Raw genomic sequence first — 27500 nt, forward strand, 5'->3', positions numbered from 1 at the left:
ATAATAAAAATAAATAAAATATAAAACTAGAAACAGCCCAATAGCTAGAACCAGCATGCATAACTATAAAAAAGATGGGTTTTTAAGCCTTTTTTTAAAAGCATCCACAGTCTGACGTGCCCTCAGGTGGTCAGGGAGAGCGTAACCACAGACTGGGAGCAGCGGAGCAGAAAGCCCGATCTCCCATAGTTCGTAGCTATATACCATACAAAGTATTTCAATGGTTGGAATCTGCGCTTTTGCATGATATTTTAGTGACTAGAGTTGTCCTGATACCAATATTATTTCGATACTTTTCGGTACTTTTCGATACTTTTCTAAATAAAGGGCACCAGAAAAATTGCATTATTGGCTTTATTTTATCAAAAAAATCTTAGGGTGTGGCGGACCGGTACTTTTCAGCGGCGGTATGGTACCGAATATGATTCATAAGTATCGCCGTACTATACTAATACCCGTATACCGTACAACCCTACTAGTTACTATCAGTGCCGGCCCGTGGCATAGGCCGTATAGGCAAATGCTAAGGGCGCCGTCCATCAGGGGGCGCCACGCCAGTGCCACAAATGTTGGAGAAAAAAAAAAAAAAGACAAAAAGTTGGTACTATTATTTCTAAATACAAAAAATAATCCCACGTTAATTAAAATGCAAAGTAAAGCCTATTTAATAGAAATATTAATTGTTACATTACGCCCCCCCCTTTCCCCCCGCACGGTGCGCCCCCTCCCTTCCCGTATCATGACTCTTTTTGGACGTCACCACATCAAAAAATGAACACAAGATGTCAAAACGGCCAAAACTGTCAGGTGCCCAGGGAAGAAAAAATAGAAAAGAAGAGGAGGAGAAACGAGAAAACCCAGAGGTAGCAGGTAGGTAACATTAGCCTACATGAAATTATTTGTCTGTTACAGAATGTGATAGTAACCTGGCTTTTTAGCATTAAGCTAATGTTACATGATTCGGCAATTGCTAATCAATAAATAGCTAGTTCTGTTTTAACGTCGGGTTAATATTGTGGAGGGGGCTAAATTGTTATGGAAAATAATAATGTAACGTTAGGTAATTACAGTACTCCCACCTTACATTCCTCAGGGAAATTTGTATTAGATCTTTTAGGTGTTTTTTGTTTACATTGTTATTGCCTTCTGGTTAGCTAATGTTTGCCCTGCAGGTAATAGTCACTTTTCCACCCCTTTATATATTAGGTATAGTTGTAAGCCTAGTTGTTAAAGTGCACATCATTAATGTTAATTAAGCAATATCACATGAGAGGGAATGCTGTTTTTTAATTTGAACACTGCTGTGATTCGGTTAAAGATAATCATAACATAACATTTTCATAATAAGTTAATTTGCTTTCTTTAAGTAAAAAAAAAGGTCAAAGACAAAGCTATTCGGTTTCTTGTGAGTATATACACTTCACTGCCGATGTGGGGGGGCGCCACCTAAAATCTTGCCTAGGGCGCCAGATTGGTTAGGGCCAGGCCTGGTTACTATGGTAATCTACGTCACAGCAGGTCAGATGAGGCACCAAGCAGTGTGGGTGGGGAGCGTTTCCACAGAGTGTTTCCAGAGCCTGAAATGCGGGTGTCAGGGACAGACGCGGAAGGAGATTTTTACAAGAAAGTTCTAAAGCTTAGTGATATATCAAATATAGGGCTGCAACTAACAACTAATTTGATAATCGATTAATCTGTCGATTATTACTTCGATTAATAATCGGATAAAAGAGACAAACTACATTTCTATCCTTTCCAGTATTTTATTGGAAAAAAACAGCATACTGGCACCATACTTATTAGGGACCGAGTCCCTTTGGGCCAGAGGACCCTATTGAATTTCTAGCGTTTTATTATTATACCGCCGCCTCTTTGAGCTGTAATTTGACCCCCTTAACATGCTTCAAAACTCACCAAATTGGACACACACATCAGGACTGACGAAAATTACGATCTAATCCAAAAAAAACCCCCAAAACTCAAAATTGCGCTCTAGCGCCCCCTAGGAAGAAAACACAGACAAAACTGCCTGTAACTCCCAGTAGGAATGTCATAGAGACATGAAACAAAAACCTCTATGTAGGTCTCACTTAGACCTAGATTTCATACACTGACAACCCCCAGCAAAAATCAACAGGAAGTTTGCAATATTGTAGGGCTGCAACTAACAACTAATTTGATAATGGATTAATCTGTCGATTATTACTTCGATTAATCGATTAATAATCGGATAAAAGAGACAAACTACATTTCTATCCTTTCCAGTATTTTATTGGAAAAAACCAGCATACTGGCACCATACTTACTTGGGACAGAGTACCCTATTGTATTTGTAGCGTTTTATTATTGTACCGCCGCCTCTTTGAGCTGTAATTTGACCCCCTTAACATGCTTCAAAACTCACCAAATTGGACACACACATCAGGACTGACGAAAATTACGATCTAATCAAAAAAACAAACCCCAAAACTCAAAATTGCGCTCTAGCGCCCCCTAGGAAGAAAACACAGACAAAACTGCCTGTAACTCCCAGTAGGAATGTCGTAGAGACATGAAACAAAAACCTCTATGTAGGTCTCACTTAGACCTATATTTCATACACTGACAACCCCCAGCAAAAATCAACAGGAAGTTTGCAATATTGTAGGGCTGCAACTAACAACGAATTTGATAATGGATTAATCTGTCGATTATTACTTCGATTAATCGATTAATAATCGGATAAAAGAGACCAACTACAGTTCTATCCTTTCCAGTATTTTATTGGGAAAAAACAGCATACTGGCACCATACTTATTTTGATTATTGTTTCTCAGCTGTTTGTAAATGTTGCAGTTTATAAATAAAGGTTCATTAAAAAAAATAAAAATAATTTAAACAAAGTAGCCTCTGCACATGTGCATAGCATAGATCCAACGAATCGATGACTAAATTAATCGCCAACTATTTTTATAATCGATTTTAATCAATTTAATCGATTAGTTGTTGCAGTCTTATATATCAGATTGTAGATGTTTTTTTTGTTTTTTTACCCTTCACGTTCATATTTCACTGTGTTTGTTGCATTTGGCTTGATTGTAAAATAAGTCGATTGAGAGGGGGTGTGACGTTCATATGTTCTCAATATTCAGTGTTTTATCGTTCATAGAAAGAAAAAAAATTCCATTCCGTTTTAAGGCGGTCTGTCATAACATTTTTAGCATTCAATCAGACTTTATTGTAGGGCTGCAACTAACAACTAATTTGATAATGGATTAATCTGTCGATTATTACTTCGATTAATCGATTAATAATCGGATAAAAGAGACAAACTACATTTCTATCCTTTCCGGTATTTTATTAGAAAAAAACAGCATACTGGCACCATACTTATTTTGATTATTGTTTCTCAGCTGTTTGTAAATGTTGCAGTTTATAAATAAAGGTTTATAAAAAAATAAAAATACAAAAAATAAATAAATAAAAATAAAAAAGTAGCCTCTGCAAATGCGCATAGCATAGATCCAACGAATCGATGACTAAATTAATCGCCAACTATTTTTATAAATCTATTTTAATCAATTTAATCGTTTAGTTGTTGCAGTCCTATATATCAGATTGTAGATGTTTTTTTGTTGTTTTACCCTTCACGTTCATATTTCACTGTGTTTGTTGCATTTGGCTTGATTGTAAAATATGTCGACCGAGAGGGGGTGTGACGTTCATATGTTCTCAATATTCAGTGTTTTATCGTTCATAGAAAGAAAAAAAATTCCATTCCGTTTTTAAGGCGGTCTGTCATAACATTTTTAGGGCTGCAACAACCAATCGATTAAATTGATTAAAATCGATTATAAAAATAATTGGCGATTAATTTAGTCATCGATTCGTTGGATCTATGGTATGCGCATGTGCTGAGGCTACGTTTTTGTTTTGTTTTAACCTTTATTTATAAACTGCAACATTTACAAACAGCTGAGAAACAATCAAAATAATAGGGGTGTAACGGTACGTGTATTTGTAGCGAACCGTTTCGGTACGGGGGTTTCGGTTCGGTGCGGAGGTGTACCGAACGAGTTTCCACACGGACATATTAAGTAGCGTACTGCACGTTGTGTAAACAATACTCAAAATGCCGGACATTTGAGGCATTTAAGAAACTCCGCCCTGACAGCTCCGCTAAAGAGGACATGTCCGGTGAAAAGAGGACGTATGGTCAGTCTATCGTAGCCCGTTAGCTGCTAGCATGCTAGCAAAAGAGGACATGTCGGGTTAAACCGATCTAGGATAGACTGACCATACGTCCTCTTTTCACCGGACATGTCCTCTTTAGCGGAGCTGTCAGGGCGGAGTTTCTTAAATGCCTCAAATGTCCGGCATTTTGAGTTAGGGTTGCGTGTATTTTCAATGTACGTTCAGGGTTAAGAAGGGGTTAAAAACAAAACAAATTGTGCGCGCAGCAGCATTGGTGAGGGAGGGGCAGAGACAGAGAGAGAGAGAGAGTTATGATAAACGCGCATATGTCACCAGGCTCTGCTTTTTATCCATAGATTTATCAGATTACATTTTTTATTATCTATAGCAGGGGTGTCAAAAGTGTACATTTTTGTAACATTTTCCTTGTTTTATTTGGCAAGTTGAAAGAACATGGCGCCAGTATGCTGTTTTTTTCCAATAAAATACTGGAAAGTAGGGGTGTGGGTAAAAAATCGATTCGAATTCGAATCGCGATTCTTACGTTGTGCGATTTAGAATCGATTCTCATTTTTAAAAAATCTATTTTTTTATTTTTATTTTATTTTTTTTAAATTAATCAATCCAACAAAACAATACACAGCAATACCACAACAACGCAATCCAATTCCAAAACCAAACCCGACCCAGCAAGACTCAGAACTGCAATAAACAGAGCAATTGAGAGGAGCCACAAACACGACACAGAACAAACCAAAAGTAGTGAAACAAAAATGAATATTATCAACAACAGTATCAATATTAGTTACAATTTCAACATAGCAGTGATTAAAAATCCCTCATTGACATTATCATTAGACATTTAAAAAAAATTAAAAAAAGAACAATAGTGTCACAGTGGCTTACACTTGCATCGCATCTCATAAGCTTGACAACACATTGTGTCCAATATTTTCACAAAGATAAAATAAGTCATATTTTTGGTTCATTTAATAGTTCAAACAAATTTACATTATTGCAATCAGTTGATAAAACATTGTCCTTTACAATTATAAAAGCTTTTTACAAAAACATACTACTCTCCTTGCATGTCAGCAGACTGGGGTAGATCCTGCTGAAATCTATGTATTGAATTAATAGTCCAGGGATCACCAACCTTTTTGAAACCAAGAGCTACTTCTTGGGTACTGATTAATGCGAAGGGCTACCAGTTAGATACACATTTAAATAAATTGCCAGAAGTAGCCAATTTGCTCAATTTACCTTTAACTCTGTTATTATTAATAATTAATGATATTTATCTTTGTGGAAACACTGATCATCTTAATGATTTCTCACAATAAATATATATAGAAACAGATAAATATCAATATGCAACACTTTATTTTTATATTTTCTCTAAGTGCACATTTTTCAAATTGAACATTTTCAAATGATCACTTCTAAGACAATATCCCATTTTAACTAGCTAGCCACTAACATCTTTTAACAAATCATGAATTACTTTGCACCATGTTTGTACAAATAATAACTCATGTAAAATAGAAAAGTAAACTCTCAAATTTTTAAATCATGTCACACTTTGAACTGGACACCAAATCTGTTATCTGTTTCTTTGTCAGTTAGTGGGAAGCCTGGCATTGCATGCTGTTAACTAGTGTGTTGTACTCTGGTGTGTAACTTGACACTGCAACTCTGAGTGAGTCTTGCAGATGTGCATCAGTGAGGCGTGTTCTGTGTTTGTTCTTGATGAAGTTCATGTCAGAAACGGCTGATTCACAAAGATAAGATTTTTCCTCATTGTATGCGGAACCTTTTTAATCTTTTGGACATATTTTCACAGCAATCTGGCCTTAAGCTTAATTATGATAAATGTAAAATGTTAAGGATCAGAAATCTAAAGGGAACGTCCTTTCGAATGGAATGCAAAGTGTTTTGTTTATAAATTATATGCAATCTGTTGTGTTCCCTAATTTTTTTCTGTGTACATGAATGAAGGTGTGTGTTGCTGAGTCCGACTTGGACATTATCTGGACTGGGCCTGGTTTAAAAAACCCTTTAAAAAAATCTAATTTCATTGACAACCTGGTCTGTTGAAGATAAGGCCCTTTAAAAAAAAATAATAATAAAATAAGATAAATAAATAAAAAACATTTTCTTGGATAAAAAAGAAAGTAAAACAATATAAAAATAATTACATAAAAAATAGTAATTAATGAAAATGTTAGTGGACCAGCAGCCTATACAATCATGTGTGCTTCAGGGACTGTGTCCCTTGCAGATGTGTTGTCTATGTTGTGGGAACCAGAATATTGGTAGCAGAAAGAAATAACCCCTTTTGTGTGGATGAGTGTGCATGGGGGAGGTTGTTTGGGTTGATGCACTGATTGAAAGTGTATCTTGTGTTTTTTCTATGTAGATTTGATTGTAAAAAAAAAAATTAAAAAAAAAATTTTTTTTTTTTTTTTTAGAACAGGCCCGCGGGCGACTCATCTGGTCCTTACGGGCGACCTGGTGCCCGCGGGCACCGCGTTGGTGACCCCTGGAATAGAGAATCCTTTTGAATCGGGAAAATATCGTTTTTGAATCGAGAATCGCGTTGAATTGAAAAAAAAAAATCGATTTTGAATCGAATCGTGACCCCTACAATCGATATTGAATCGAATCGTGGTACACCCAAAGATTCACAGCCCTACTGGAAAGGATAGAAATGTAGTTTGTCTCTTTTATCCGATTATTAATCGATTAATCAAAGTAATAATCGACCGATTATCAAATTAATCGTTAGTTGCAGCCCTAAACATTTTTAGCATTCAATCAGACTTTATTGTGAGGTTTTGTATTAGTTTTCCTAAAAAATAGATATACACATTTTTAATAATTGCCCAGGCCTGCTATATAGTCATGATTTTAAAAAAAGTGATGTTTTGCAAATGTCGTCACGTACCTGCGATGCACGTCCCACTGCCAGCCTTTGTGGGATAAAAACAAAAAGTCAAAGTTCGTCCACTTTGTCTGGGCGGGGACGAGGAGGGCTCTCAGGGGTCAAGCAGGAGCCACCGCCCACCCGGCGAGGTCCACAAAGAAGGCCATGAGTGAAACGAGCGCACCTCTAGTGAAATAGAAGTCAGCAAGCGATTTCCTTGACGACGCCGAGTGTTTGGACCCTCAGCCCGGATTCAACGCCAACAAATGACGCGTCCACAAACATCATCGCCGCCGTCGTCCTCACCATCCAGTGTGTGTGTACATGTCGCTCACACTCTCACAGGCGCCCCATCTTCAGTACGGGCGGAAGCGACCACAGCCCAACGGGCTAAAGTTAGCTTAAAACACCAACCAAAAAAAAATGCCCTTGAATGCGCTAGCAGCGGTTGGCGGGAGTTGGCGGCCAGGCTCATCCGGGAAACACCACCCCGTCTCCGGTGCTCAGGTGAAGCGCCGCCGAAGTGCGGAGGACGAAGGGCGGGCGACACATGAAGACGTAGGGAGGAGGAGGAGGAGGAGGAGGAGACGCCGAAGTGGGTCCGCCATCGTTAAGTTGTCACTCCGTAAGTCTGAAGCAATGCGAGACTTTACAGTCCTTACAAGAACGTCACAGTGTCAAGTTAGGAGAGGACTTCCGGTGGCTGTTCCGGTTACCCTACTGCAATAAAAGTCCGAAATTTAAGAACTAAGGCTGTCGTTGGATAGTATGATATGTAGGAATAAGGTTGTTTTAGCACAATTCATAAATGTAGGAAATTATTTTTGACTGGCTCTAATCCGGGGGTTGGCGAGCCGCATGCGGCTCTTTAGCGCCGCCCTAGTGGCTCTCTGGAGTTTTTTCAAAAATGTATAAAAAATTGAAAAAGATGGGGGGGGGGGAATATATTTTTTGTTTTAATATGGTTTCTGTAGGAGGACAAACATGACACAAACCTCCCTAATTGTTATAAAGCACACTGTTTATTAGGGGTGTGGGGAAAAAAATCAATTTGAATTCGAATCGCGAAAAAATCTATTTTTCTTTTTTTTTCATTTTATTTTATTTTTTTAAATTAATCAATCCAACAAAACAATACACAGCAACACCGTAACAATGCAATCCAGTTCCAAAACCAAACCCGGCCCATCGACACTCAGAACTGCAATAAACAGAGCAATTGAGAGGAGACACAAACACGACACAGAACAAACCAAAAGTAGTGAAACAAAAATGAATATTATCAACAACAGTATCAATATTAGTTACGATTTCAACATAGCAGTGATTAAAAATCCCTCATTGACATTATCATTAGACTTTATTTAACAAAAAATAAAAATGAACAATATTGTGACAGTGGCTTACATTTGCATCACATCTCATAAGCTTGACAACACGGTGGGTCCAATATTTTCACAAAGATAAAATAAGTAATATTTTTGGTTAATTTAATAGTTAAAACTAGAGATGTCCGATAATATCAGCCTGTCGATATTATCGGCCTATAAATGCTTTAAAATGTAATATCGGAAATTATCAGTATAGTTTTTTTTTTGTTTATTTTTTAATTAAATCAACAAAAAAAACACAAGATACACTTACAATTAGTGCACCAACCCAAAAAACCTCCCTCCCCCATTTACACTCATTCACACAAAAGGGTTGTTTCTTTCTGTTATTAATATTCTGCTTCCTACATTATATATCAATATATATCAATACAGTCTGCAAGGGATACAGTCCGTAAGCACACATGATTGTGCGTGCTGCTGGTCCACTAATAGTACTAACCTTTAACAGTTAATTGTACTCATTTTTATTCATTACTAGTTTCTATGTAACTGTTTTTATATTGTTTTACTTTCTTTTGTATTCAAGAAAAATTATTTAATTTAATACATTTTTTTTTTAAAAGGACCTTATCTTAACCATACCTGGTTGTCCAAATTAGGCATAATAATGTGTTGATTCCACGACTGTATATATCGGTATCGGTTGATATCGGTATCGGTAATTAAGAGTTGGACAATATCGGATATCGGCAAAAAAGCCATTATCGGACATCCATACTGTTAATATTAAACATGCTTCATTGATTCGAGTATTTGGCGAGCGCCGTTTTGTCCTACTAATTTTGGCGGTCCTTGAACTCACCGTAGTTTGTTTACATGTATATAACTTTCTCCGACTTTCTAGGACGTGCTTTATGCCACTTCTTTTTCTGTCTCATTTTGTCCACCAAACTTTTAATGTTGTGCGTGAATGCACAAAGGTGAGTTTTGTTGATGTTCTTGACTTGTGTGGAGTGCTAATCGGTCACTGCAAGACTGCAAGCTAATCGATGCTAACATGCTATTTAGACTAGCTATATATACATATTGCATATAGGTATATTTGAGGTCATTTAGTTTCCTTTAAGTCCTCTTAATTAAATGTATATCTCATGACACACTATCTGTATGTAATGTGGCTACAGATTTGTTTTGTATTTTTGGTAACATTATGGCTCCTTCAACATTTTGGGTTCCCCTGCTGAGTCTAATCCGAGCCTTTCCTCCTTTATGGCGCCATAATAGGTGCACAACTTCCGGTACCCTGCTTACTTCTCCCAACTTGACATCATTGGTCAACGGAAGCAGAAGGTCGCCCTCTACTGGTGAAACACGTACATTACATAAATAGGTCGACAACTTGCTGATTACAGCAGTTCTGGCAGTTATCTTATAATCACGTAAAACGAATACTTCGCATTACTTTGCTGAGATTTTTTGGTTTAACAATGTCTTCAAGTAAGGTAAACAGTAACAGATTTTAAATGTATGTTTGTACTTCAAATGATAATTATCAATCAATCAATCAATGTTTATTTATATAGCCCTAAATCACAAGTGTCTCAAAGGGTTGCACAAGCCACAACGACATCTGCGGTTCAGCGCCCACGTAAGGGCAAGGAAAAACTCACAACCCATTGGGACGTCGATGAGAACAGGCCTGGCCCTAACCAATCTGGCGCCCTAGGCAAGATTTTAGGTGGCGCCCCCCCACATCGGCAGTGAAATGTATATACTCACAAGAAACCGAATAGCTTCGTCTTTGACCTTTTTTTTTACTTAAAGAAAGCAAATTAACTTATTATGAGAATGTTATGATTATCTTTAACCGAATCACAGCAGTGCTCAAATTAAAGAACAGCATTCCCTCTCATGTGATATTGCTTAATTAACATTAATGATGTGCACTTTAACAACTAGGCTTACAACTATACCTAATATATAAAGGGGTGGAAAAGTGACTATTACCTGCAGGGCAAACATTAGCTAACCAGAAGGCAATAACAATGTAAACAAAAAACACCTGCTTAAAAGATCTAATACAAATGTCCCTGAGGAATGTAAGGTGGGAGTACTGTAATTACCTAACGTTACATTATTATTTTCCATAACAATTTAGCCTCCTCCACAATATTAACCCGACGTTAAAACAGAACTAGCTACTTATTGATTAGCAATTGCCGAATCATGTAACATTAGCTTAATGCTAAAAAGCCAGGTTACTATCACATTCTGTAACAGACAAATAATTTCATGTAGGCTAACGTTACCTACCTGCTACCTCTGTTTTTTTCTCGTTTCTCCTCCTCTTCTTTTCTATTTTTTCTTCCCTGGGCACCTGACAGTTTTGGCCGTTTTGACATCTTGTGTTGATTTTTTGATGTGGTAAGAGTCATGATACGGGAAGGGAGGGGGCGCACCGTGCGGGGGGATGGGGGGGCGTAATGTTGTAACAAATAATATTACTATTAAATAGGCTTTACTTTGCATTTTAATTAACGTGGGATTATTTTTTGTATTTAGAAATAATAGTACCAACTTTTTTTTTCTTTTTTTCTCCAACATTTGTGGCACTGGCGTGGCGCCGTCCATCGGGGGGCGCCCTTAGCATTTGCCTATACGGCCTATGCCACGGGCCGGCCCTGGATGAGAATGACTATGAGAAACCTTGGAGAGGACCGCAGACCGGATGCAATGTACGTCGAGTGGCTCTGACATAATATTGTGTTATAAACTATGTTCTCTGCTCGCTGTACATATCCTACCAAGTCAGACCTACACTGTTTCAATGTCCATTTCTCAGATGATGTAATTGTTGATGACTGAAGTGCTGATTAGGGTGAGAAGCTCTGTCATCCTGGAGGAGCTCAAAGTAAAGCCGCTGCTCCTCCACATGGAGAGGAGCCAGATGAGGTGGTTCGGGCATCTGGTCAGGATGCCACCTGAACGCCTCCTTAGGGAGGTGTTTAGGGTTCGTCCGACCGGTAGGAGGCCCCGGGGAAGACCCAGGACACGCTGGGAAGACTATGTCTCCCGGCGGGCCTGGGAACGCCTCGGGATCCCCCGGGAAGAGCTGGACAAAGTGGCTGGGGAGAGGAAAGTCTGGGCTTCCCTGCTTAGGCTGCTGCCCCCGAGACCCGACCTCGGATAAGCGGAAGAAGATGGATGGATGGATGGATGAAGTGCGGATATCAACCAAACCTAACCCCCCCTCCATATCCCACCCCCAGGATTGTAAATAATGTAAATAATTCAATGTATATACTCTGATGATTAACTTGTGTGATGACTGTATTATGATGATATATATACTCATGTACCATGAGTTGATTTACGTGGACCCCGACTTAAACAAGTTGAAAAACTTATTCGGGTGTTACCATTTAGTGGTCAATTGTACGGAATATGTACTGTACTGTGCAATCTACTAATAAAAGTTTCAATCAATCAATCAAAAAACACTGATCTAGTCAACATATAATGCATTTCGTCTATTTAACACAGGGGGGCGACAGTGCCTCTATACAAATACTGTACGGTGTTTTGTCAACGAAGAAGAACATATAGCGGATGTAAACACGGATAACCCAAACAGGTTATTTCCAAGGACATTAAAAGCGATGTTTTATCTCGTGTCTATTTAAACATTTTTAACAGACTTACTTAAAATATGTCGCGACTTCCCCCGTTGTTATGCTACGTGTACAACAGTGTACGGAGTGGAGCCATGTGGCGGAAGGATCGTGTAGGGCTGCCCTCCTCACCTCCAGCCGGCCTCACATGGGTGCTGGTGGCCGGCAAGAAGGACCTGATAGACCTGCCCGTCCTGGATGAAAGTCAGCTGGAGGAGCAGTTTGTTAGAGGATCTGGACCCGGTGGTCAGGCCACTAACAAGACCAGTAACTGCGTGGTGCTCAAACACATCCCTTCTGGGCTGGTGGTTAAGGTTCGTCATACTTGTTAACATTCCTAGTGGTTTTTTTTTACCTTTCCCTAAGTCTTCATTTAACACCACATGATGTTTGTGAGCACACTAAATGCGGCACCCTAATTTAATTTAGACAACTTAATGCCACACATGCACAATCCAATAAAAGAAAAAACTGGAGCAACGATTCTGCCTTTAAAAAGTAAACAGTATCTTACAGAGACACAATTCAGATGTTCCAACACAAGTATTGTCAATACACTTAATATCCAGTATAGATGTCCGATAATGGCTTTTTTTGCCGATATCCGATATTGTCCAACTCTTAATTACCGATTCCGATATCAACCGATACCGATATACACAGTCCTGGAATTAACACATTATTATGCCTAATTTTGTTGTGATGCATTAAACAATGTAACACGGTTTTCCAAAATAAGTCAACTCAAGTTATGGGGGAAAAAAATGCCAACATGGCACTGCCATATTTATTATTGAAGTCACAAAGTGCATTATTTTTTTTTAACATGCCTCAAAACAGCAGCTTGGAATTTGGGACATGCGTATATTGTAGCGTCCCGGAAGAGTTAGTGCTGCAAGGGGTTCTGGGTATTTGTTCTGTTGTGTTACGGTGCGGATGTTCTCCCGAAATGTTTCGTCATTTTTGTTGGGTGTGGGTTCACAGTGTGGCGCATATTTATAACAGTGTTAAAGTTGTTTATACGGCCACCCTCGGTGTGACCTGTATGGCTGTTGACTAAGTATGCTTTGCATTCACTTGTGCGTGTGAAAAGCCGTAGATATTATGTGAACGCAAAGGCAGTGCCTTTAAGGTTTATTGGCGCTCTGTACTTCTCCCTACGTCCATGTACACAGCGGCATTTTAAAAATTCATACATCTTACTTTTTGAAACTGATACCGATAATTTTCGATATTACATTTAAAAGCATTTATCGGACGATATTATCGGACATCTCTAATCTAGTACAGTAGTGTCTTTGTCGAAATATCTGCTGAAATAATATATGCCATTTCCCCCCTCGCAGTGCCATCAAACCAGATCAGTGGATATCAATCGGAAGCGAGCCCGGGCGATCATGCAAGAGAAACTGGATGTATTCCACAAAGGGGCGCAAAGCGAAATCCTTGTGAAGAAGAAAGAGTCTGAAGCAAAAAAACAAGAAAAACGGAGGAAAGCCAATGAGAACCTGGAGAGAAAAAGACTGTTTAAAGCAGCCCTGGTTGCTGAAGCCAAGCCTGGGAGCGACATTGATTAAAATCCATCCATCCATCCACCCATTTTCTACCGCTTGTCCCTTTTGGGGTGGCGGGGGGGGAGGGGGTGCTGGAGCCTATCCCAGCTGCACTCGGGCAGAAGGCAGGGTACACCCTGGACAAGTCGCCACCTCATCGGAGGGCCAACTCAGATAGACAGACAACAATTTAAACCCGCATTCTCACGCTAGGGCTGATTTAGTGTTGCCAATCAACCTATCCCCAGGTGCATGTCTTTGGAGGTGGGAGGAAAACCCACGCAGTCACGGGGAGAACATGCAAACTCCACACAGAAAGATCCCGAGCCCGGGATTGAACTGGGGACCTTCGTATTGTGAGGCACATGCATTAACCCCTGTACCACCGTGCTGCCCCCATAACAAACCTATCCAAGTTTAATACAATTATCCCCAAAACAGACCCACAACAGTCATATAAGGACAATGTACACATTTGGTACCCAATGGATGTAAATATGTGCCATGTATTATTTGAGAAAAATTAAGTATTTAATGTGAGCATCAATGATGCCCTTTTTTAAAAAATATTGCAGTAAAATAACAAGATAAATTAAACGAGGTTACTTTCAACTTGCTGGTTTTTGAAACTACACGGGAAACCTTTTTGTACTGTTTACGGCTGAAAACTTTATTGTGAAAGTCTGTTGTAACAGGATGTATTGCACTTCACTAACCGGAAGTGGGAGAAAAAATGCCGGTGTTCGACCAAGAGGTAAATAATAAAGAGCTCTCTATAATACTTCTCGTGTATAGCTAATCACAACACTTTTAACCAGAATCTGACCCTCTTTGTTGTTACGAGTATGAATTATATTAATATGATATAACAGAAAGTTTCAAAAGAGAACCCATATTTCCCCGTTACCAGCCATTTAACATGGGCTCCAATGCAACCAATGAGAGAACGCCTTTCCGTGGCGATGACCCCGCCCATCTGTATGAAATAACCAATCAGAGCAGCTGTGGGTTTTTAAACTCCACCACGTTTCCAGCACACAGTAGTTTGTATGTGCTGCCGTCTTTAACAATAAACTAGCGAGGGGAAAAGTGGACAACGAGCGGTACATTTAATTTGTCGCCACTCACAACGGAAATGCATTTGTGAAACTGAAATGGCAAAAGGTACTGAAAACGTCGTCAATGTTGTTCGCTGCTAGTCAATAACGACGCTAAACTACAAGGTTGAATGGATAACAACACGGTCGGTGGCGCCCGGGTGTGTTTTGTGTTTTTTACAGGGAAAAAACATGAGCTAAGGACGGACAACAAACTTGAAAACACTCCCGAACAAAAAAGGAGCGCGGAGGACATCAAGGAAAACCTGCCCGCTGCTTACAAGAAGGTATGTTTGATGGCTAAAGCGGAAACAAATAGTTCCTTCCGCGAGTCTACAAACCAACCAGTAAATATCCTTCCGCAGCCTAGCAACCACCACCATTGACCGATGCAACTTCCTGTTTCTTTAATATTGACACTTATTTGCAAATAGTGGGATAAAAGTAGATGTATGGTGGGAAATAAAAACATAATTATACCCATTTCTCGGAGGTTAATTAATTAGTGTTGTAGGTTATAGTTTCAATGACTTTACTACACGAGAAAGACAGGATATCAACAAGAAACTACACTGCATAAAGTCAGTGTTCAAAAACAAGAAAAAAAAATACAAAAATTAGGAGTATTTTATTTGAACTAAGCAAAATTATCTGCCAATAGAACAAGAAAATTCAGCTTGTCAAGACTTTCCAAAACAAGTAAAATTAGCTAACCTCAATGAACCCAAAAATACCTTTAGAATAAGTATATTCTCACTAATAACAAGTGCACTTTTCTTGGTAGAAAAAAAAGGTCATTTTTGCTCAATATGTTGAAAAATATTCTTAAATTAAGTAAATTCTAGTGCCATTATCTTGACAATGATTTGTTTTTTCATGCTTGAAGTAAGAAATTACTACTTTAAAAAATTAGTTTTATATTTGTGAGTGTTGATGACACAGCTTTGCAACAGTTGATATTCTAGTTTCAAGCATGTTTTACTCAATATAGGTCATCAAATCTCTGTAATATAAAGCTGTAATATCTTACTGAGATAATTTAGGACCAAAACACTTAAAACAAGTAAAACACTAACAAAAAATCTGCTTAGTGAGAAGAATTATCTTATCAGACAGAAAATAAGCAAATATCACCCTTATTTGAGATATATAATCTTATTTCAGTTTTTGCAGTGTGTTTCTTTAATATTGTCACTTATTTTCAAATATTGGGATAAAAGTAGATGTATGGTGGAAAATAAACACAGCTTTTAAGCTAAACTTGTACCCATTTCTCAGAGGTGAGTTAATTAGAATAGAATTGACTTTATTGTCATTGTATTTGCATATAACGAGATTAAGGACTCCAATTTAAGGTGCGGTGGTGAGAACAAATATGGGGTAAAAATAAATTAAATTACACAACAGGTAATAAAGAAAAAACTAACAATTGAAATAAACAGACTACTATCCAATAAAAATAAGCAATCCTGTACAATATACAAAACACTATAGAAATACAAAATACTGTACATACGATACTGTATTAGGTACCCCAGGTGGTGTTGTAGGTTATAGTTTCAATTACTTTACTACACGAGAAAGACAGGATATCAACAAGAAACTATACTGCAAAAAGTCAGTGTTCAAAAACAAGAAAAAAAATACAAAAATTAGGGGTATTTTATTTGAACTAAGCAAAATTATCTGCCAATAGAACAAGAAAATTTGGCTTGTCAAGACTTTCCAAAACAAGTAAAATTAGCTAACCTCAATGAACCCAAAAATACCTTAAAATAAGTATATTCTCACTAATAACAAGTGCACTTTTCTTGGTAGAAAAAAAAGTCATTTTTGCTCAATATGTTGAAAAATATTCTTAAATTAATTAAACACTAGTGCCATTATCTTGACACGATATGCGCTCGGCATCATGATTTGTTTTTTCATGCTTGAAGTAAGAAATTACTACTTTAAAAAAGTAGTTTTATACTTGTGTTGATGACACAGCTTTGCAACAGTTGATATTCTAGTTTCAAGCATGTTTTACTCAATATAGGTCATCAAATCTCTGTAATATAAAGCTGTAATATCTTACTGAGATAATTTAGGACCAAAACAAGTAAAACACTAACAAAAAATCTGCTTAGTGAGAAGAATTATCTTATCAGACAGAAAATAAGCAAATATCACCCTTATTTGAAATATTTCATCTTACTTAGATTTCAGTTTTTGCAGTGTGTTTCTTTAATATTGACACTTATTTGCAAATATTGGGATAAAAGTAGATGTATGGTGGAAAATAAACACAGCTTTTAAGCTAAACTTGTACCCATTTCTCAGAGGTGAGTTAATTAGAATAGAATGGACTTTATTGTCATTGTATTTGCATATAACGAGATTAAGGACTCCAATTTAAGGTGCGGTGGTGAGAACAAATATGGGGTGAAAATAAATTAAATTACACAACAAGTAATAAAGAAAAAACTAACAATTGAAATAAACAGACTACTATCCAATAAAAATAAGCAATCCTGTACAATATACAAAACACTATACAAATACAAAATACTGTACATACGATAATGTATTAGGTACCCCAGGGGGTGTTGTAGGTTATAGTTTCAATTACTTTACTACACGAGAAAGACAGGATATCAACAAGAAACTATACTGCAAAAAGTCAGTGTTCAAAAACAAAACAAAAAAAATACAAAAATTAGGGGTATTTTATTTGAACTAAGCAAAATTATCTGCCAATAGAACAAGAAAATTCGGCTTGTCAAGACTTTCCAAAACAAGTAAAATTAGCTAATCTCAATGAACCCAAAAATTCCTTAAAATAAGTATATTCTCACTAATGACAAGTTCACTTTTCTTGGTAGAAAAAAAAAGACATTTTTGCTCAATATGTTGAAAAATATTCTTAGATGAATTAAATGCTAGTGCCATTATCTTGACATAATGATATGCGCTCGGCATCATGATTTGTTTTTTCATGCTTGAAGTAAGAAATGATTACTTTAAAAAAGTAGTTTTATACTTGTGAGTGTTGATGACACAGCTTTGCAACAGTTGATATTCTAGTTTCAAGCATGTTTTACTCAATATAGGTCATCAAATCTCAGCAACAAGCTGTAATATCTTACTGAGATTATTTAGGACCAAAACACTTAAAACAAGTAAAAAACTAACATAAAATCTGCTTAGTGAGAAGAATTATCTTAGACAGAAAATAAGCAAATATCACCCTTATTTGAGATATTTCATCTCACTTAGATTTCAGTTTTTGCAGTGTGTTTCTTTAATATTGACACTTATTTGCAAATATTGGGATAAAAGTAGATGTATGGTGGAAAATAAACACAGCTTTTAAGCTAAACTTGTACCCATTTCTCAGATGTGAGTTAATTAGAATAGAATGGACTTTATTGTCATTGTATTTGCATATAACGAGATTATGGACTCCAATTTAAGGTGCGGTGGTGAGAACAAATATGTGGTGAAAATAAATTAAATTACACAACAGGTAATAAAGAAAAAACTAACAATTGAAATAAACAGACTACTATCCAATAAAAATAAGCAATCCTGTACAATATACAAAACACTATACAAATACAAAATACTGTACATACGATACTGTATTAGGTACCCCAGGGGGTGTTGTAGGTTATAGTTTCAATTACTTTACTACACGAGAAAGACAGGATATCAACAAGAAACTATACTGCAAAAAGTCAGTGTTCAAAAACAAAACAAAAAAATACAAAAATGAGGGGTATTTTATTTGAACTAAGCAAAATTATCTGCCAATAGAACAAGAAAATTCGGCTTGTCAAGACTTTCCAAAACAAGTAAAATTAGCTAACCTCAATGAACCCAAAAATACCTTAAAATAAGTATATTCTTACTAATGACAAGTTCAATTTTCTTGGTAGGAAAAAAAAAAAGGGACATTTTTGCTCAATATGTTGAAAAATATTCTTAGATGAAGTAAATGCTAGTGCCATTATCTTGACATAATGATATGCGCTCGGCATCATGATTTGTTTTTTCATGCTTGAAATAAGAAATGATTACTTTAAAAAAGTAGTTTTATAATTGTGAGTGTTGATGACACAGCTTTGCAACAGTTGATATTCTAGTTTCAAGCATGTTTTACTCAATATAGGTCATCAAATCTCAGCAACAAGCTGTAATATCTTACTGAGATCATTTAGGACCAAAACACTTAAAACAAGTAAAACACTCTAACATAAAATCTGCTTAGTGAAAAGAATTATCTTATCAGACAGAAAATAAGCAAATATCAGCCTTATTTGAGATATTTAATCTGACCCAGATTTCAGATTTTGCAGGGTAGATGATGCAGTCCATATTTGCCCACACTTTGACCGATTTGGCCCAATAACCGCATATAATGCGTACATGTAATGATATTTCTGAAGAATAATCAATACATCAAAGCTTCTACCTTCAAAATAACCGGAACACTGTTTTAAGATATGTAAATATTCCACTTTGTACCCAATTTCTTTCAGGATTGTATTAACAAAAAAAAAGATATTTTTTTTAAAACTCATGGATAAGTGAAGTTGTCATATTTGAGACAATGAAAGTGGGGATAAAGTAATTGTGTATCACATGTATTACTTTGTTACACTTTTAAGGGGCTTCAAGGGTTTATTGTCGGGCAAACTCATGAACCTTTTTGTATTTGTCAAACACCAAAACAATCAGTGTTTCCCCCAGAATATTTGTTAGTTAAAGTGGTGTCTCTCCAGGGGTAAGGGGTTGGGTAGGGGTAAGGTGCAGTGTAATTTGGCTTGTCGCCACCATCACGTCTCCATCTCATCGCTGCCTGGGACGCGGGGGCAATAGACTACAGACTGTGGTGAAGTAGGCCGGCTTCGTCGCGTGAAGAAGCCTACAATTTTTGGTTGTGTTTTCCGCTCCGTATGCTGAATGGCAATATAAGATATATATCTCTGTTTTTTCCGTAAAGTAAAAACAAAACACAAAACAGTCCTAGTTGCCTGAGATACTAAGGTATGTCATTATTTTGTCTTAGTAAGTCAATATTTACTAAGTCAAAATAATGACATACTTAGTATCTCAGGCAACTAGGACTTAGTAAATATTGACTTACTAAGACTAAGTATGTCATTATTTTGTCTTAGTAAATATTGACTTACTAAGACAAAATAATGACATATTTAGTCTTAGTAAGTCAATATTTACTAAGTCCTAGTTGCCTGAGATACTAAGTATGTCATTATTTTGACTTAGTAAATATTGACTTACTAAGACAAAATAATAATTAGTATGTCATTATTTTGTCTTAGTAAGTCAATATTTACTAAGTCAAAATAATGACATACTTATAGTATCTCAGGCAACTAGGACTTAGTAAATATTGACTTACTAAGACTAAGTATGTCATTATTTTGACTTAGTAAATATTGACTAAGACAAAATAATGAGTGTCATTATTTTGACTTTGTCATTATTTTGTCTTAGTAAGTCAATATTTACTAAGACAAAATAATGACATACTCATTATTATTTTGTCTTAGTAAGTCAATATTTATTAAGTCAAAATAATGACATACTTAGTATCTCAGGCAACTAGGACTTAGTAAATATTGACTTACTAAGACTAAATATGTCATTATTTTGTCTTAGTAAGTCAATATTTACTAAGTCAAAATAATGACATACTTTAGTCTTAGTAAGTCAATATTTACTAAGTCAAAATAATGACATACTTTAGTCTTAGTAAGTCAATATTTACTAAGTCAAAATAATGACTCAGTCAAATTAATTACTGACTGTAAATAAGCGTTTGCAATAAGCATTTGAAAAAAAAGAGTTAAGTGGGGCCACATGCTGACATGCTCAACTCATCATGCTTAATTTACAGGACAAAAAAACATTTTTTTTTTTTTAAAGACTTTAGTTTAAGACGGTGGCTCTTTGTTGTTAAGGCGGCCGCCTTAACAACAAAGCGCTGCGGGAAACCCTGACAATGTATTCTCTACTCTGCAGTTGACTGCATTTAATAATTAACCTGTTAGCAGGATTGCACCAGAAAAGCACAATCTTCCCCCCCGAGTGTACACAGTCCCAGCAAATCCAGATCGCCTCTGAGTGACACGTCAAGCATGTTGATTCAGGAAGGCAACGAGTCAGACGTCAATCACGTGGACGCTGCGTCCAAAGTGAACAAAGGTGTGGCAAATAACCGACTGTGACAAATAAATACAACTATTGTGTGTGCTAATTGTGTACTTTCTGATTTGAAGACATCCCTAATGAGACACACTCTGATGTGTGTCAACCCAAAGTGGGCGGGGCCGAGCGGGACAGCCGCAATTACGAGACGAAAGAAGACGTTGCGCATCAACCTCAACAAAAGGAGTCGCCGGCGCACTCAAACGTTGTGCCTGCGGAAGACCGCAAAGTGTCCGCGGCAAAATCCCGAAGTCGAAACCCTCGCAGAGTCAAAGGAAAAAAGTGAGTGTAGAAATAAGTGATGTTTCTCCAGTGGGGAGAGGAATGGCATTTGTTGATTTAATGAATCATCTTTATTTGGTTTCCAATGTTCAGGACGGAGAATAATGCCACCCAAAACAGGAAGGTGACAGAATTCTTTCCCATCAGGAGAAGTCACAGAAAAACTAAAGGAGAGCTCAAGGTTAGTGAGGACTTCTTTCTTGCTAACGAGGTAATTAGGTACACCTAACGAGACCTAATGAAAAGGGAGTGTCCAAACTTTTTTTCTACTGTGCTGAATACAGAAAAATTTAAGGTTCCCGAGGGCTTGCTTTGATACATTTCGCACGTTAAAGATGCAAAGTTATATTACAGTACATACATTTTTTATTTTATTTTCCTGAGGGAACTCTCCTGAGGGAATCAATAAAGTACCGTAATTTCCGGACTATAAACCGCTACTTTTTCCCCTCGTTCTGGTCCCTGCGGCTTATACAACGGTGCGGCTTATTTACGGCCTGTTCTTCTCCGACACCGACGAAGAGGATTTCGGTGGTTTTAGTACGCAGGAGGAAGACGATGACACAATGATTAAAGACTGACTTTTCATATACCGGTAGGCTGGTTATTTTGATAACGTACAGGCGAGCACTTTGTATTACTTTGCACCGTTGTATTATTTGTACTCTGCACGAATGCTGTTCGCCATGTCAAAGGTGTGAAAGTTTGATTGAATGATTGAAAGATTTATTGTTAATAAATGGGACGCTTTGCGTTCCCAAACAGTCATCTCTGTCCCGACAATCCCCTCCGTGGTAGCAGGAACCCCTATATACTACGGTAATTACACATCAAAACCCTGCGGCTTATAGTCGGGTGCGGCTTATATATGGAGCAATCTGTATTTTCCCCTAAATTTAGCTGGTGCGGCTTATAGTCCGGGAATTACGGTACTATCTATCTATACGCTAAGATATCTGAAGAAAACATCAACATTTCAGATGTGCGTGACAAAAGCAAGTTATAATATCCAGTAATATATCTTAATAATTCATTTTAATTGTGTTATTAGTAAGGGTGTAACGGTACGTGTATTTGTATTGAACCGTTTTGGTGCGGGGGTTTCGGTTCGGTTTGGAGGTGTACAGAACGAGTTTCCACACGGACGTATTAAGTAGCACACTGCACGTTGTGTAAACAATGCACACCGAGGCACAACACACGGCATGCTAGCAGCGACCGGGCTACTACAACATGCAAAGGCCAGAGCTGGAAGACCGTCCTGCCTCGTTAATATCTCCGTATGGGAACACTTCGGCTTCGCGGTGCGATACAACAATGGATAACATCGCTTCAACGAAGAGAAAGACGAACAAACACAGCTCCCACCGCATTCAAGCAGCCTCTCCTCAGCGAGTCAGGCAGGGCTAAAGCAATAACAAATGTTTTTATAGCAGCAGATTTAAGACCATATTGCATTAAAAAGTAGATTTTGAGCCACTTCTATGGTGGAAGAACAATGAGCCCATACATCCTCTTACTGCCAAGTTAGCCAGGCACTACCTCGCACTACCTGCTAGCTCCGTGCCCAGCCAAAGGGTATTTTCCACAGCTGGAGACGACACCATTATTTATTGCTGTTCAACCTCCATCATATTTATTGCTGTTCAACCTCCATCACTCAGGCTTTTGAGTTTTTACAAGCTGCTTTTGATGTCATCCAGGCTCGCTTATTTGATCTTAAATTGGTTTTAAATACAGATAAAAGCAAGGTAATGGTTTTCTCTCATTCAAGGGTGCTACTGGAAGATATTCCAAATATTGTAACATCAAATGGAAACCCTATAGAGCAGGTCTTAAATTACAAGTACTTGGGTTTTACTCTTGATCAGGAGCTTTCATTTAAAGCCCATATTAACAACTTGGTCTCTAAGCTTAGGGTAAAGCTTGGTTTCTTTTTTAGAAATAAAAACTGCTTCTCTCTTAAAGTCAGAAAGAAATTGGTGACAGCAACTATCTTGCCTGTAATTGATTATGGAGACGTGCTTTATTTTAGTGCTTCGTCTAAATGCCTCCAGTCCTTGGACACTGTTTTTCATTCAGCACTAAGATTTGTTACTGGCTGTCGTAGTCTCACCCACCATTGTCAACTGTATATGAAGTCAGACTTATCTTCATTGAGTGCACGCAGATACACACATTGGCTGACTATCATTTATAAGGCTCTTTTAGGTTTAATACCTCCGAAAGCAGCTCTTACGCATTACGTTCTAACAATTTGTATGTTTTAACTGTTCCTCATGTACGGACTGAATTTGGCAAAAGAGCTTTTGGCATTGCTGCCCCTATGGCATGGAATGAATTGCAGACGAAACTGAAACTTACAGAACTACTTCCATTTGGAGCCTTCCGTTCTGTCCTGAGGGACAAACAGCGAGAGACGTTTGCACAGTGCCTGTGTTTTTAAAGATGTAAATCTCTGTTGTTTTACACTTCTCTTATGTATTTTAAAATGTATGTCTTAATGTATTTATTTTGAAACTGCTCTGTGACATGTGCTGTTGACCTCTTGGCCAGGTCACCCTTGTGAAAGAGATCTTGATCTCAATGGGTTTTCTTATCTGGTTAAATAAAGGTTCTAGATTAACTGCAAGCAGGTCTGCTCTTTCTGCAGACAGTGTGGATAAACTGATTTTCCTGGCAAAAAACATGACATTTGAGTGAAAGTCACCAGGATTAAAGGCTGGGGGGGGGAAGAAAAGTTAATCTGAGGCTGAGTTGACTTGAAACTTTTTATATGTAGAAGAAAAGTTTTGTCATTTTATTTAATCCGAGCAACAACTTGAAGCAGTTTAATGTTGCACTTTATATGTGGAAATGTTGCACTTTATATGTAGAAAGGTTTTGTTAAGAAACCAATTCTGAGCCTTATCTTATTTAGTTTTTATTTTATATATGTTGACCACGTTAACCCTGACAATGGACCCTGTGTGTATATGTATGTTATTGTTATGTTAAAAGGATAAAGCCATTGTTACACATTTTGGTAAATAAATAACCAGAAAATGTATATTTTGTTTTTTTCTTACTGTACCGAAAATGAACCGAACCGTGACCTCTAAACCGAGGTACGTACCGAACTGACGTTTTTGTGTACCGTTACACCCTTAGTTATTAGAATATACTCGAGGCCAGTAAGTTTCAAAAGTGCAGCTTGGGGGCCATTTTGACACCCCTACAAAGATTTTCAGAAAGGTCCTTATGCTGACTTTTTAGATTTATGTTGGGGCCAGTAAGTGTACTGCATGTTCCCACTGCAGTGCGCTTACACCTGCAATAACCTTCAGGTAACTTAATGCTTTTGTCTGTCAACAGAACGAAGAGCACAAGCACATAGACGACCTCATAAAGAACGGCGTCGAGGAGGGAATGCAGGTAATGATTTCAGGTTGATGTGGAGGGGGTAGCGGGGGTGTATATTGTAGCGTACCGGAAGAGTTAGTGCTGCAAGGGGTTCTGGGTATTTGTTCAGTGGTGTTTATGTTGTGTTACGGTGCGGATGTTCTCCCGAAATGTGTTTGTCATTCTTGTTTGGTGTGGGTTCACAGTGTGGCGCATATTTGTAACAGTGTTAGTTGTTTACACGGTCACACTCAGTGTGACCTGTATGGCTGTTGACCAAGTATGCATTGCATTCACTTGTGTGTGTGAAAAGCCGTGGATATTATGTGACTGGGACGGCACGCAAAGTTAGTGCCTTTAAGGTTTATTGGCGCTCTGTACTTCTCCCTACGTCCGTGTACACAGCGGCGTTTTAAAAAGTCATACATTTGACTTTTTGAAACAGATACCGATAATTTCCGATATTACATTTTAAAGCATTTATCGGCCGATATTATCGGACATCTCTAGTTCTGTGTTGTGCAATATACTTGACAGCACAAATGACTGGCGCTGTCTATAATCCACAGGTGCGAGTGATGGAGGGCAAAGGTCGAGGGGTGTTTGCGACCCGGGTCTTCACAAAGGGGGACTTTGTAGTGGAGTACCACGGTGACCTGCTGGAACTGACCGAGGCCAAACTGCGAGAGGCCCGCTACGCCCAGGACCCTCAAACGGGCTGCTACATGTACTACTTCCAGTACAACACCAAAACATACTGGTCAGTCATCACCCCAGAAATAACATTTTCTACACAGTCCCGAAATGACGTTTTACTGATCATTTAACGGCGCCCACAGCGTGGACGCCACCATAGAGACGAGCCGCCTGGGGAGGCTGATCAACCACAGCAAGGCAGGCAACTGCCACACCAAGCTGCACGCCATCGATGGCGTCCCCCACCTCATCCTGGTGGCGTCCAAAGACATCCGGGCCAACGAGGAGCTGCTGTACGATTATGGCGACCGCAGCAAAGCGTCCATCTTGGCTCACCCGTGGCTCAAGCACTGAAAATGCTTTTCACGGATTCGAACTGGTGCTTTTTTTAAATTATGTTTAAAAAAAAAATGGATGAAAAATAACATTCGTCCTTCCATTTTGAATGAAATAGTTTTTAAACATGCTCTTGGAATGTGCTTTTTTCACATCCTCTAATCATGCTTTTTTCTGCTTATCAAACTGTAGCCTTTCCTATCAAATATTGGAAATGTTGCCTATTGGCTAACATGCCCACTCATGTAAGTTATTAACTGTGCTGTACATTGAAGAATAAAACACATAAGGAGCTGAAATGTGCTCAGTTTATGTACATTTAATGGTCTCAATACAGTGTGATGAAGGATTGACATGATTTGCTTTGCATCGAATAGGGATGTCCGATAATGGCATTTTTGCCAATATTCCGATATTGTCCAACTCTTAATTACTGATACCGATATATACAGTCGTGGAATTAACACATTATTATTAGAGATGCCGATAAATGCTTTAAAATGTAATATCGGAAATTATTGGTATCGTTTTTTTGTTATCGGTATCGTTTTTTTTTTGTTTTGTTTTTATTAAATCAACATAAAAAAACACAAGATGCACTTACAATTAGTGCACCAACCCAAAAATCCTCTCTCCCCCATTCACACAAAAGGGTTGTTTCTTTCTGTTATTAATATTCTGGTTCCTACATTATATATCAATATAGATCAATACAGTCTGCAAGGGATACAGTCCGTAAGCACACATGATTGTGCATGCTGCTGGTCCACTAATAGTACTAACCTTTAACAGTTAATTTTACTCATTTTCATTAATTACTAGTTTCTATGTAACTGTTTTTATATTGTTTTACTTTCTTTTTTATTCAAGAAAATGTTTAATTTATTTATCTTATTTTATTTTATTATTTTTTAAAAAAAGGACCTTATCTTCACCATACCTGGTTGTCCAAATTAGGCATAATAATGTGTTAATTCCACTACTGTATATATCGGTATCGGTAATTAAGGAGTTGGACAATATCGGATATCGGCAAAAAGCCATTATCGGACATCCCTAATTATTATGCCTAATTTGGACAACCAGGTATGGTGAAGATAAGGTCCTTTTTTAAAAAAATAATACAATAAAATAAGATAAATAAATTAAAAACATTTTCATGAATAAAAAAGAAAGTAAAACAATATAAAAACCAGTTACATAGAAACTAGTAATGAATGAAAATGAGTAAAATTAACTGTTAAAGGTTAGTACTATTAGTGGACCAGCAGCACGCACAATCATGTGTGCTTACGGACTGTATCCCTTGCAGACTGTATTGATATATATTGATATATAATGTAGGAACCAGAATATTAATAACAGAAAGAAACAACCCTTTTGTGTGAATGAGTGTAAATGGGGGAGGGAGTTTTTTTGGGTTGGTCCACTAATTGTAAGTGTATCTTGTTTTTTTATGTTGATTTAATTAAAAAAAATAAAAAAACGATACCAATAATTTCCGCTATTACATTTTAAAGCAATTATCGGACATCTCTAGTATCGAATTGATTTCCACACTAGAAATTAAGATAAAGAAACATTCCCCAGCGCATGGTTTTATTTTCATTTGGAATGTATCAAGTTTGAGACGATCTGCAAAGCTAATAACATCACTGTGCAACATTTTAAGCCAAAGTTTTCAGACACTTCATTAGGTACACATTGAATGTTATCCCATACAAGAGCTGTAAGAATGCTTGGTATAGAGAGGATGGACTCATTGAAGTGTCCTGCATTACTAATGTTCTAATAGTAATACGCATTTTTTACCAGCACCAAATATAAAACAATTT

General features: G+C 37.5%; 4 protein-coding genes across 11 annotated transcripts in view; 2 read left to right on the top strand and 2 right to left on the bottom strand.

Moving 5' to 3' along the window:
* Positions 1-7785, bottom strand: part of LOC133632213 (membrane-associated phosphatidylinositol transfer protein 2-like) — a 154892-nt gene extending 147107 nt beyond the window's left edge. For all 5 annotated transcript variants that reach the window (XM_062024510.1, XM_062024514.1, XM_062024513.1 and 2 more), the window contains exon 1: positions 7121-7785. The gene's annotated coding sequence lies outside the window, so the exon portion shown is untranslated. The remainder of the gene's footprint in view (positions 1-7120) is intronic.
* A 4232-nt stretch (positions 7786-12017) lies between these two features.
* mtrfr (mitochondrial translation release factor in rescue) lies at positions 12018-14822 on the top strand. Its single transcript, XM_062024519.1, has 2 exons — positions 12018-12418; positions 13451-14822. The coding sequence occupies exons 1-2, from the start codon at positions 12143-12145 to the stop codon at positions 13679-13681; spliced, it is 507 nt and encodes a 168-aa protein (XP_061880503.1). The 5' UTR covers positions 12018-12142; the 3' UTR covers positions 13682-14822.
* kmt5ab (lysine methyltransferase 5Ab) lies at positions 14669-25969 on the top strand. 3 transcript variants are annotated; one of them, XM_062024517.1, is made up of 8 exons: positions 14669-14821; positions 14938-15041; positions 20814-20967; positions 21084-21252; positions 21346-21433; positions 24607-24666; positions 25203-25393; positions 25473-25969. In XM_062024517.1, exons 1-8 carry the CDS (start codon positions 14812-14814, stop codon positions 25681-25683), a joined length of 987 nt encoding a protein of 328 aa, XP_061880501.1. In that variant the 5' UTR covers positions 14669-14811; the 3' UTR covers positions 25684-25969. The 3 variants fall into 3 exon arrangements, with proteins under 3 accessions (XP_061880501.1, XP_061880499.1, XP_061880500.1); XM_062024515.1 differs by having other exon boundaries at positions 14671-14821; positions 21042-21252; positions 25473-25966; XM_062024516.1 differs by having other exon boundaries at positions 14672-14821; positions 20817-20967; positions 21042-21252; positions 25473-25965.
* Positions 25970-27196: 1227 nt separating this feature from the next.
* Positions 27197-27500, bottom strand: part of rilpl2 (Rab interacting lysosomal protein-like 2) — a 12364-nt gene continuing 12060 nt past the window's right edge. The window contains exon 4 of one of the 2 annotated variants that reach the window (XM_062024020.1): positions 27197-27500. This exon is cut by the window's right edge and continues 1828 nt beyond it. The gene's annotated coding sequence lies outside the window, so the exon portion shown is untranslated. The other variant, XM_062024019.1, reaches the window with a different exon arrangement.

The sequence above is a fragment of the Entelurus aequoreus genome, linkage group LG17, assembly GCF_033978785.1.
Source record: "Entelurus aequoreus isolate RoL-2023_Sb linkage group LG17, RoL_Eaeq_v1.1, whole genome shotgun sequence".
NCBI lineage: Eukaryota > Metazoa > Chordata > Actinopteri > Syngnathiformes > Syngnathidae > Entelurus > Entelurus aequoreus.

Bases quoted from the DNA above. Each gene is read 5' to 3' on its own strand.
- mtrfr (XM_062024519.1), top strand. From the start codon at position 12,143: ATGTCGCGACTTCCCCCGTTGTTATGCTACGTGTACAACAGTGTACGG. The intron at 12,419-13,450 runs GTTCGTCATACT...CCCCCCTCGCAG, and splicing joins CTTCTGGGCTGGTGGTTAAG to TGCCATCAAACCAGATCAGT.
- kmt5ab (XM_062024515.1), top strand. The intron at 20,968-21,041 runs GTGTGGCAAATA...TCTGATTTGAAG, and splicing joins TGCGTCCAAAGTGAACAAAG to ACATCCCTAATGAGACACAC. The intron at 21,434-24,606 runs GTTAGTGAGGAC...GTCTGTCAACAG, and splicing joins AAACTAAAGGAGAGCTCAAG to AACGAAGAGCACAAGCACAT.